This window comes from Octodon degus, unplaced genomic scaffold (assembly GCF_000260255.1).
Source record: "Octodon degus isolate 3935 unplaced genomic scaffold, OctDeg1.0 scaffold00007, whole genome shotgun sequence".
Lineage (NCBI taxonomy): Eukaryota > Metazoa > Chordata > Mammalia > Rodentia > Octodontidae > Octodon > Octodon degus.
In genome coordinates, this window is record NW_004524583.1 from 26,674,135 (window position 1) to 26,686,980 (window position 12,846).

Sequence of the window (12,846 nt, forward strand, 5' to 3'; positions counted from 1 at the left end):
TGCCACAGACCCTGCTTTTCCTCATTTATTTGAGCTATAGACAGAGTTTACTAAAATATCCATGAAAGAATTTAGGGTTTTGTATGTTTCCTTATATATAATCTCATCATAGGGGTGAGAATGAAATTGTTACTAATCTCTGAGGCTGCAGTTGTTGAAAATAATACTTAATGTAATTAGGTATTGAACTCCATCTAAATGTAAATTGCCACCTAGAGGTACTGTCTCTAATTTATACTTAGTTATTTTCATTTTCATTAATTTTTTGATTTTTTATTTCTGTCTCCAGCTTGAACCCAGGTTTTTACTCAGGAGACCACATCTCCAGACCTGTTCCTGTAGTGTTTTGAGCAGAATCTTAGCAGTTTTTAACTAACTCTTATAATGTGGTTTCCCCAACCATGATTATAATTCTCTATGCTAATAAACATATAAATTTTTACTTTAGAAAGAAAAATTGAAATAGGATCCAGGGCTACTAATCCTTCTTCCTAGTTATTATTTAACACCACAGAAGGAAAAGACAGACATTTTAAAATGTCACATATTTATATAGACCTATGTAATGTAAATATTCTATAGAAATGATAACAGGAGTTTTCATTTAAACACTTTTAGGAATAGAAATCTTTATTTTTTAAATTTTAATTTTTTTGTATTTTTTAGGGAAGGGTCTACTGAAATACAAAAGCATAAGCTGGAAAAATTCAGAGTAACTTGAAATGTACTATTAGTTGTTTATGTGCATATATAGCTAGGAGATATGTAATCCAGCAGTAACTTCATTTTATTAAACACAAAGTAAATACTGTGGCCATCTCATACTTGCTTTCGTAGGGGAATCCAGTCTCTCTGTGAGAGCCACACGCTCCCTTGCTTTTAGGACAGGTCTTTTTTGAGGCACAGTGAAGCGTAGCCAGCGAAGGCTCAGCCTGCTGTCACACACTCACACAACTTTCATTTTGGCCTGTGACCGGGTTGCGCTGTTACTTCCTGCGCATTCCCGTTGCCACGCTGAGGTGTTACTTTGTGCATTGCTTGAACACGAAACGGGAACCGGCGTGAGGCCTAAACGAGATGATGAAATAGAAAGCACTTAGGAGTTGTTCACTTGCCCGAGACAAAAGCAGTGAAGCTTCAGGGGTTTTTATTATTTATTTATTTATTTGTATTTTGGGGAAGGGTCTTCAGGATCTCAGTACTAGACTGGACTCGTAGTGATCCGCCTGTTTACAGCCTCCCAAGAGCTGGGGTTACAGGTGTGCCACCACGCCCAGTCTCAATTGCTGTTTGCTGTCTCAGCGTGCCCCAGCGGCAAGGCCGGCACGGCAGGCCCAGGGATTGAACCCTGGCCCCTGCACCTACTTGCAGGCTCTTTAATCCACTAAGCTATTTGGCTGGGCTTTCTTTTTTTTTTTTTAGACACGGTTTTGCTGTGAAGCTCAGGTTGATCTTGCAATCACTTTGTAGCCTAAGCAGGCTTCAAACTCAGTGATCTTCCTCCTTCGGCCTCCCGAGTGCTAGGCTTACAGGTGTATGCCATCATGCCCAGCTTGAATCTCCTGTTTTAATGTCACCAAATTACTCTACAATGTTGTTTATATATGATGTAAATTTAGTATTTTTATTATAGTCAAAATGTATGTAATAACTAAGTGAAAATAAAAACTTCTTCGCTTTTAGCTGGGTATTCTGGTACATGCCTATAAACCAGCCCTCTGGGAGACTATAGCAGGAGGATTGTAAATTGAAGCTCAGCCTGGGCTATTTAGTGAGTAAGCAGTGCTGGTATTTTGTTTCTAGTTTCTAAATCATTACATCTCAAAAAAAAAAAAAAAAAAAAAGGGCTGGGAAGCCAGGCATGGTGGCGCACACCTGTAATCCCAGCACTCGTGAGGCTGAGGCAGGAGGATCGTTGCAAGCTTGAGATCAGCCTGGGCTACCAAATGAGCTCAAGGCCAGCCTGAGCAGCAGCAGGAGCTGGGGTTGTAGCTCAGTGCAAGGCCGTGTGTTCAGTCTCTAGTCACACACACTCGTCTTCTTCCAGAAACTGCTGATAACATCATTGGCTGAGAAAAGTATAATTATTTGATAAAAGTTGGGTGCATTAATTATCTTTATGTTTCTTTAGGAAGATGATTCTCCCAGTGAAGGACAAGTAATTAGGATACCCCATAAAGGATTTCATACAGATGTAATTCTTCCTCTTCTTGCTAAACAGAACCAGCAATTACTAGTTTCACAGAAAGCAGTTTATCAGTCAGAGGTAAGTAATTATTTTTGGTTAGATATAAATGGAATAAAAATAAAAATAGTCCTACTTTTAAATTAAAAAAATGTTTTTATATGTTTACAGTACATAATGATTATATTCATTATGGGGAATTGGTACATGTACTTAACAGATCTTAATTCTTTATGTATCCAATAATCTATTTTTAATTAAGGCATGCTAATGTTTCCATTATTCTATACAGTTGTTTTTCTTTCTTTTTTTCTTTTTTGGTCCAAGTGTCTATTCATATATTTATTCATTTGTTTTTATTAGTACATATTTGTAGTGTGTAGCATTTATATTCCTCTTGGGGATTTGGTACATGAATATAATATATCTTAATTCCCTTTTTAAACCCCTTTCCCTCCCTTTCCTCCCCTATAGAGTTGTGTAACTAAAACTAAATTAGACCAGCTATTCCAACCCTTTTATTCCACAGTTGAAAAACTGAAGCATTTTATTGATTTGTGAAGATCATTTATTCATTCATTCATTTGTCCTACAAGCTTTTATTATTGAGTATCTACTATCTGGTACACACAGCATTGGAGAATATACAGACATGAATGAGACATAGCCCCTACCTTTAAGCATATTGTAGGTACTGTGAAATATTTGTGACTAATTTTTGGTAGAAAAACATCTGCCATCATTCTACACATTGCCCCGAATCTCCAAGGGATGTATTAAATTGCGATCAGTTTTTGTCAGTTTAAAACATGTTAGAAGGACTGGTGTTCCAGAGGAAGAGGTCAGATAGGGGAACCAGGAGGAGACCGAGATGTATAGAGAATTAGGGCAAATGTTAAAGAATTTTGGATGTTGAACCAAGGTGCTTTGATTTTATTTTATGGTTGATAAACTCATGCTGGTTGAAAGTAAACCTCCTTTAAATGAGAAATAGGGTCTGGGTAGAGTGCTCACCTAGCATGTGTGCAGTCCTGGGTTCCGTCTCTAGCACTGAAGATAAAAGAGAGCAGAGGAGAGGTACACATGGGGCCTTTTAGATACTGGAATTTTACTTCAGTGTTTGAATAGTAAGCATTTATTATAATATTTCCAAGTCTCAAATCATACTAGTGATTATGGCATATAATTTTTAATATGGAAAGAAAATGGGATCTTAGTTTTTTTAGTTTTTAGTTCATTAATATTATATTTAATAAACATTTTTGTACTTTGTACTTTCTCAGGACAAAGAACTTTATGAAATATAACTAAAATAGTCTTCAATCTGTGTGCTTACAAAAATGTATTTATTCACATGGGGTAATCTATGGTATTTGAAGTGTATTCTTGTCAGTTATAAAACTCACAGCTTTAGATGGTTTTAATTCATGAAAAACATTTTCTATTTTAAGTTGTATGAACAATATCTAACACATGTCAACATTTAGCATTTTAAATTATAGTAGAATTTTTCTTATATATTGTTAATTAGTTGGCAGTTGAAGAAGTAATGGTTAAATTCATAAAAATAAGATAAAATTCCACCCTGCCAGCTCTCTTTTTAACTTTGCGACAAGGTGTTGCTCAGTTGTCTAGGCTGGCCTTGCAGCTGGGGTTATAGGCATGTGCCACTACACTGACTTGACTTGATTGTAATATCGTGGTTTTAACAGCTGTTGAAACTTTTTGAAGGACTTGGAAAACAGTGTGGGTGAACTTAGTGAAGGACAGAGGCCCAGGCTGACGGCAGCGGCGGAGCGCATCGTACTGGAACAGTCTCTCGGGGCTCAGCAGTGCACTGCCGCCGCAGGGGCTGGCCTTCAGCAGCGCGACACGGCTTCAGGTCGGCACCAATCCCTTTGTGTCCCACCACAGCGTCTTCAACTCTTCCTGTGATGAAGGGGATGTATTTTGTATTATAATCTGTAGGTAGCCTTCCCTAGCTGACTCTTCTTAGATGGAATTTTGAAAAATTTCTTTGTTACAGAGTAATAAGTTTTTCTGTAAAAAATTCACATTGTTAGCTTTAGATAGTTTTAATTCATGAAAAATATTTTCTATTTTAAGCTGTATGAACAATATCTAATGCATGTCAACATTTAGCATTTTAAATTACAGTAGAATTTTTCTTATATCTTGTTAATTAGTTGGCAGTTGAAGAAGTAATGGTTAAATTCTAAAAATAAGATAAAATTCCATCCTGCTCAGCTCCCCTTTTCACTTTGAGACAAGGTGTTGCTCAGTTGAGTGTGATTCATGCATCATTGAGGGCACTTGTGCTGTTGAGATACAAGAGATCGTTTTGCTAATATAGAGATATACATTGAAAAATTTTTAGTGCAGATCCTTTTTTGGTTTTTTGAGATAGAGTCTTAGATTGACCTTTAATTCATAATGCTCCTGTCACAGACTCCCGGGTGCTGAGACTGCAGGCGTGTACTTAGTATATGGAAGCATTTATTTTAATATATACTAGAAAATATAACTAGCCCATCAAAACTGAGCTAACACCTTGTTTAGAACAAGGTTCATAGGGTCCAGGGTGATAGCTCAGTAGAATAAGTGCCTGCCTGGCAAGCACAGGGTCCTGAGTTCAATACCCGGAACCATTAAATAAATAAGTAGAACAAAGTTCACTTAGATAATACTGTAGAAAAACTGGGTGATTTTAGATTGGTGTGTTCAATGACTATTTTAGAACTTAACTTTCTTTGACATTTTGGAAATGTCTGTGGTAGGTGCAGCCTATGAAGTCATCCCCAGCATATTAGCAGGTACTGAGCCGTTGCTCCTAGAGGAGATAGTGGATTGCATCTTTATAGTCTATGGTCGTAGTGCTGTGTCAGGTGATGTGTACATAACCAGGATTGACGTGTGTTTCTGTTTAAAGGTGTCTTATTTGATAGGCAGTGTTGATTCACTTCTGACACACAGCCACCAGCACTACGACTCCTGCCTGAATGCAGCTTGTCTAACACCCGGCTTCTCCACAGGGCCTTCTTACACTTAGGAGTGGAACAGAGTACCTCAGTGCTTTTGAAACACACACACAGACACAGGCACACGCGTGTGCGCACGCACGCACACACCCCTCCCCAGAAACTTGGCCTCCACAGTGTGAGCTGACACGAGGAGGCTGAGGCTGCCTCAGCTGGGAAGTGCACAGTAGCAGTTCCAGTTCTTCCCTGCTCTGCACGCACTTCACATATCCAGAGAGTGTAACACTGCTGGTGTTATTCTTGGGCCTACAAATACGTTTTAGTGAGTAGATAAATCATCTTGCAAATTAGTGAGATGACTATATTCTTTATGTTTTTTTTCAGGCTGGCTCTGGCCAAGGCCCTGAACTCACTATGTAACCATGTTGGCCTTGAACTTGCCATCATCCCGCCTTAACCTCCAGAGGCCTAAAATTACAGGCTTGTCATTTTGTGCTCACTTTTGTAGCCCCCAGGCTGGTCGTGAACATGCAGAGATCCTGCTGTCGCAACCTCCTGAGTGCTGGAATTACAGGCATGTGCCAACATGCCTGGTTCTTGACAAGATTAGTTCTATATTGAGTGAATATTTTATGTCACTCAGAATCAAGAGAGATTTAATGCTAATTTTCCATGGGAATACATTGTTTTGTGTTATGTATATGGACAGAGTATTAAATGTTTAGATTCTTTCGATTAGGAATCACATGGCATAAAGTATGACATTCATACCATTAACTATGCAGATTGCAGTTACACAGAATTGGCACTAGGTGGCTTTCACAGATCACTCGATACTTGGAAAGAGCGAGCTGTATACTTGTAAAATTATTACAGAATGAAATCCACAATAATAAGCCTATCCAGTCCTTCCTTCTAGCTCTCATAGCACCTAACATATTACTTATGGCACAGTATAATTTTGGATCTACTTTTTTCTCTTTTAAGATCACTTTTTGTTAGTACTGTGCACATTTGCAATACATCATCAGTCTGTTTATCATGGAGAATCGATACATACACTTATGGTATCTTAGTCCTTTCTGTCTTCCCTGTCACTCCTCTCCCTGCCCTCTCATTCTTTTTTTTTTTTTTTTTTTATATTTTATTTTTTTGTGTGTGTGTGTGTGTGTGTGTGTGCGTGTGTGTGGCCAGCTCAGCCCACCAGGGGGCGGGGCTGGCTGGCGTGTGGTGCTGAGGGATTGAACCGCGGTCCCTGTGCTTTGCTAAGCTTGTTCTAAGTAGGTGCTTTAGACCACTGAGCCATCTCACCAGCCCCTGCCCTCTCATTCTTAGTTTCCCTTCCCAACTGCAAGAGTAGTGTACTTTTAGTAACATAAGATTGAAAACATAAAACAGTGTAGCAGCCAGGCATGGTGGTGCACATTTATAATCTCTGCACGTGGGAGGCTGAGGCAGCAAGATCCTCTCAGTTTGAGGCCAGCCTAAGCTGCAGAGGAGTTTAAGGACGGCCTATTCTACAAAGCAAGAACCTGCATTTTAAATAAATAAATAAATGCCAGTACAGCAGAGTGGCTAAAATCTGGGCTTGTAGAATTCACAGTGGATTTCAGTTCTAACTCTTGTATCTTTGATCAGGAGACTTTGTAACTCTGAATTCAAATTTCTTCATCTGTCAAGTGGGTTTATTAGTTATGTCAGTTGCTGTGTAACAAATTATCTCCAAATGTGGCAGGTGATGGCAACAAGCCTTTCCTATCTCATGCACCTCTGAGAGCAATGCATCCCTTGCTGGCCTGGCTGGGTGTTTCCTGGGGCTCCTCCTGGCTGGTGGCACAGGGGTCCTCTGGACGCCTTGGCGCTTCCCACTCTGAGCTGACTCCTGTGACTGTGGGCAGCGGGCGCACCCTGCAGCATGTGGCCTTTCCTACGGTGTCCACCTTGGCCCTGCTCAGCCCTGCCTGTGTTCAGGAAGTGTCCTGTTTGCATTCTCTGCTCCTCATCCTTCTTTCCATTCCTGAGGCTTTCAGATTCAGTGGAGTAACAGAAAGATGGAAAGTCTGCTTTGAGCAGTTGTGTTGGACACCCCAAAACATGTAAGCTGGTGCTTTTGAGTTGTGAGGACCCTGGACTGACTACCCAGTGTAGCTCTTCATTTACTCAGAAAACTGCATCAAGGGCCTACTGTGGAGGGTGACTTTCACATTAAGTTAGCCACCGAGATTCAGAGTGGATGGACATCTGCTTTCCAGGGAGATGACAAGCTGGTGTGGGTAAGCTGGAAGATAGCTGTCTCACTGCAGATTCTGCAGAGGAAGTTACACTAGAGTGTGGGTAGTGCAACACACACTGCTGTGCTGGTGTGAGGAGGACTCTCACTTGTGAGGGTGTGGAGCTGATAACGGGTTCCCTTTGTGAGCTGGTGAAAAACTGAATCTTAAAGGAACTAGCCAGATGGTGAATTACGAGAAGAACATTCTAGGGTTTTTTTGTCCACTCATTCAAAAGACTTTTTTTTTTTGAATGCCTCCTATGCTCTGAGCATGTATTCAGTGCTAAGACTACGAAACATAATAAAGCCCTGTGCACTGTGAGTAGAGGTAGCAGATGAGGAGATGGACTGTGCAATAAATTAACATTGTTCTTGTAAAGAGGTCCATGTAGGCAGTACAGGTCAGTGGACGCTAGAGAAGGCGTTCAGGAAGGACTGCGTAGATGAGAGAAGTGAGTCCTGAGTGGATGTGTGCTGTGTGGCCAGCGTGGAGAATATGCAGAATGTGCCATGACACAGATAGATGTCTTAGTTTCTTTGCCTGTCGCTGGGACAAAGTACCCCCCAGAGTTCAATAAGAAAGGGTTTGTTTGGCTCACAGCTTGTACAGGGTTCAGTTCACAATCAGCTGGCTCCAAGGCAGGGCGGCATGGCAGGGGTGTCACAGAGGAGAACAGTTCTTGGTGCCAGTAGATAGCAAAAGCACCAAGAGCAGAAGGGACAGCCTCTTTCTGTCCCTTGTATTGCATGCAGGCTACCCGCTGAAGGGCTGGTGTAGCACTCACCTTTACTCCTCCCCAGAACAACAACAACAGACCAGTCAGTAGACTGATTACTAATCACGCACCTTGAATCCAGCACCACACACTCTAGATGCAGCCCTCTTTGAAAAGACTGCCCCCCATGACTGTATGAGGCTTTGGGGGACATCTAGATACAAATTGTAACAGGTAGCAAATTCAAAAAATAGCAAGGTATAAATACCTGTCAGTCAAAGCTTAGGAAAAAGTGATCCTAAGCTCTGGTTTAAGCAATAAGCAGATATCAGGTCATGAAAACCCCTGCATTATCTCTCTGATAGGATCCGTCTGTATAAAAATAGGAAATAATGCCAAACTTACTTTGTATTCATTTCCTTGGAAAACAGTGAATTTCTATCACTTCTGAATGTCATGTGACATTGATGAATTCAGTAAGGATTATGAATAAATTAGTAACATGTTCATACACCTGCTTATTTACAAGATTGCTTGAAGTACAAAGGGAAGGATGCGTCAGAAGGGTAAGACTGGAGGAGGGGAGCCTGATGGGACAACTATTCCAGCAGGCCTGCTGAGATGTTCTGCAGCAGTGACGATGTATACAAAGGGAGAGTTGAGAGACAGTTAAGGAAAACAGGACATGGGTTGCATAGGAGAGGTGCCAAAGGGAAAGAAATGGCAAGGTTTCTGGCTGGAATGATTGAATAGGTGGCTTTCCCTTTCACTGTGAGATTGGGAGGGTTACGGAGGAAGGACGGACTAGGAGGAAATAGGATGATGGGGTTTTATATATGACCACCAGGTTATCTCCCTGACCCTGGATTTATTCTTCTCAGAGTGTATACTGTGGTTGGTTTCCCAATGCAGCGAGGTTCTAGACATGTAAAATTGGGGTTTCACATGATGATAAATTAAATTTCACTTTCATGGAGTAGTGCTGTAAGTGTCCCTCTTTTAGCAGCCTACCTTGCATTATATAGACAAGGCATCAGCGCTTAGCACACGTTTTGCGTTGATACAGCAGCCCCAGCATTGGGGTGATGGCTGCTGCCGTGGGATCTTCAGCTGACCCCTAATTGCTGGCTAGGTGTGTGTCGTGTGTGCTCTGCGTCCTCTCATCTCATCTCACCTGCCCAGTGTTGCTGTTGAAGTGATTTATAGCCTCATGTAAGGGCAAAGCTTTAGCTTGCTCGCCGTTGTATCCCTGTCATCCGGCAGGGTATGTTACGTGTAGCCCCCAGAAGCTGAGGTGGTCCGTGACTGGAACGTTGTGTGCTTATCCCCTGCAACACTCCTGTTGCACCATTTCCCTTACTCCAGGCAACCCAAGGTAAAAGTCTCCTATGACTTTACTGTTATTTTTTCTTAAATGTATAATTAATTATATAGACATACACATGACACAGGTGGTGTGTATGATTGCCATTATTTTATGGCTTGGGATTATGTCACCTGGCTACATTTTGTTTTTACCTAGTAAACCTTACAGATTACTCCAGATCAATTTGTATTATTAAAGTTCATTCTTTTAAAATGATTACATATGTAATCTATATTATATATAATATATATATATCTATATGTATTTGTTGTTTTGTTTTTTCCCCAGGGGGCTATAAGGGAATCAAACTTATGACCTTGTACTTGCCAGCTAGGCATTTATACTGCTGAGCTATCTCCCCAACCCTGAATGCTTATATATCTGGGCGTAGTGGTACATGCTTATAATCTCAGCGCTTGGGTAGCTGAGGCAGGAGGATTTCTGTGAGTTCAAAACAAGCCTGGGCTACAAGGACAGCCTAAACTGTGTAGCAAAGTCTTTTCTCAAAACAAAACAAAAATGATTATATAGAATCATGTGTAGATTTCCAATAATTTGTTTAGTTGCTTTTCTATTGATGAATATTTAGTTTACCATTACACCTCACCATTATCAGTGCTAGAATAAGTAAATATCTGCTCATGTATCTAATATATTGTTGCAGGTTATATGTCATGAAACAGCTCCCCAGGAGTAATTACTGGCCCTCATGGCAATTATATTTTTAATTGAAAAACTAGATGATTCCAAGTAACTTTCTTAAACATTTAAACCTATTTATTTGATCCCTTTCCTTGCATTCCTCCTAAACTTGTATTTCTTACTTTTTTTTTTTTTTTTTTTTTTTTTGTCAGTTGAGACCTAAAGATACATTTCTGCTAGTGCGATTTGCCCTTTTCTTTGCCCCATCTGTTAGGTTCTAAAATTTTGGTTATTTCGGTGGGTATGTGTATATTTTAAATACTTTCTAAAATTATTCCCATTGAAAGTATCTTTTTTCAGATTTCTACTTTATTCTTTAGCACTTTTTTTGTTGTTGTGCTCTTTTTATACTGCTGTTAATTTCTGTCTCGTTAAGAGGTTGAATATCACTTACTGAAATGGTTGGGACCCAGGTTTCTTTCAGGTTTCAGATTTGTTTTGAATTTTAGAATATTTGCGTATATCTAGTAAGAGACCCAAGTCTAGACTCAGTTCCTGTGTGTTTCCTGTCTCTCTCATATGTACACCTGATAGCAGCTCTGTGCAGTGTGTTCAGGCATCTGTGTGGTGACTGAAGCCCTTCATTTGAGGACAGCGCTCCAGACTCCTGCCTGTGGTGTCATGCAGGTGCTCAGTTTCAGGCTTTGGTTCTCACATTTTAGATGAGAGATGCTCAGCCTGTACTTGCTGTGTTTTAATGACTTAGCTCTCTATAATGCAAGCTTTATACCTGTAGTCTCCTAGCTTTCTTGCAAGATTTGAATTATTTAGTGTGTATATATATATATATATATATATATATATATACACTAAATAATTTAGTATATATTTAGTGTATATGTATTTAGTATATATATATTTATTTAGTATATATATAAATATTTAGTATATATATATTTATTTTGTCTGGAATTTGTTTAGTAAATAGCATACACAGTTAGAAATCTAATTTGATTCTCTATCAGCAAAATAACCAGTTATGTGTTAGCTAATTTATATATTAAATTTTCAGTGATAATGGAATATTTTTCTGGATTCTTTAGTGTAAATATTCAAGATTATTGATCTCAAACATTTGTTAGACTGATTTGACTTTCAAGACATATTTTGTTATCTTATAGAGAAAATCTTTTTTTTTTCCATTGTCATACTTTGTAATTCTTAGATACTTCCTATAAACTCAGAATTATTCAGTCCAATTAAAAATCACTCAAATGGCTGGGGAGAAAGCTTGGCAGTCTAAGCGCCTGCCTGGCAAGTACAAAGACCCAGGTTCCATCCTAGGTACGGCATGCTGTGCCAGCCCTGCACCAAGCCGACCACACCTATAATCCCAGCGCTGCAGAGGCTGACACAGGAGGGTCACTACAAGTCTGAGCTGTGTAGTGGGACCCTGTTCCCAATCAATCACTCAAACTGGGATTACACTTTATATTGTAGACTTTATATTTCTTATGTCTTATTCTAAAAGTTTTCAGATTTGTTTAAAATATTTTAGTAGTTTTTGCCTTTCAAAAAGATTTCATATTTTTCTTCAAATGAGTTCTGTGTCTTTCTTAATAATTATAATTATTTTAGATTTGCTGTTTTATTTTATTTTAGATTGCCATAGATTTTCCCCATTTCCACAGTTATTGCTATAATGAGGAAAAATGCCTGTCGTATTTGTATGTTTATCCAATATCAAATTACAGAACTGATTTCTCTTATTAATTCCAACAGTTTCTAAAATCTTTTGGAGCTTTTATTTTTATTTTTTAATTTTTTTCAATTTTTAAAAGTGTGAAGAGTGTTTTTTTTTTAATTTTATTGAGAAACAGCAATGAGACAATTTCAAAACCGATTAATAGGACATTTTCAATAATTAATGCATTGCATATTGTTATCTTAGTGGTTATTTATAATAAAAGATGCAGACATGATATCCTGTCCAAATACTATTAGTACAAATCTTTCTTCTCATTGAGTTAAGAGAAAGTAGCTGTATATCTATCCTATTTTGTATATACAGATACAAAATGGTCCGTCCTTTGTATCCCCTTTTTCTGTTTAGTTTTGTTAGAGATGGGTATTCCATTGCCATTATATACTGTAGGTGTGTGAATTCAGCAAAATAATCCAATATAGTCCAGTAGTCCATAATAGTAGTGGGTTATCCATAGGACTGGCAATGTTGTTAAGTTGAGCTTTTCACAGCTCAGCATACTAATGTGGCTTTACTTTTTATACCTCATTTTTATACTTTTCTGCTGGATTGTTAAGACCAAGATAAAGCAAGACCTATATAACAAGAAATATATCTTCTGTTTCTGATAAGGTCAGTCAAGTCCCCTCAGGATTTATCCTGTTACCCTGTACTGCAGTTTGCAGATCCTTTGTCAGTGTCAGCCCTGTGGATGAGTTACACCCATTGCTTGACCAATTTGCTCTCTGTGAAAGCCTGAGAGAATGTTTTTTCGCCATGTGACTCTCCTTAGGCACGCTCTATGTCACTGATCACATTGCTCTGTGGCCCCATAATCTCCTTGATCAGAAAATTTGGGACACAACTGAGTTACATGATGTTACAGTATAGGTTCTCCTATGTCCTGAGTCCTCACTGACCTTGAAAGGCTAGGGCCAAAATG

At 39.1% G+C, this 12,846-nt stretch overlaps 1 protein-coding gene across 1 annotated transcript in view; it reads left to right on the forward strand.

Moving 5' to 3' along the window:
* Nucleotides 1-12,846, forward strand: part of Kiaa0586 (KIAA0586 ortholog) — a 132,315-nt gene that overhangs the window by 79,797 nt on the left and 39,672 nt on the right. Inside the window, exons 20-21 of the mRNA XM_023701686.1 lie at nt 2,132-2,266; nt 3,917-4,067. Coding sequence (XP_023557454.1) covers nt 2,132-2,266; nt 3,917-4,067 — 286 coding nt within the window. The remainder of the gene's footprint in view (nt 1-2,131; nt 2,267-3,916; nt 4,068-12,846) is intronic.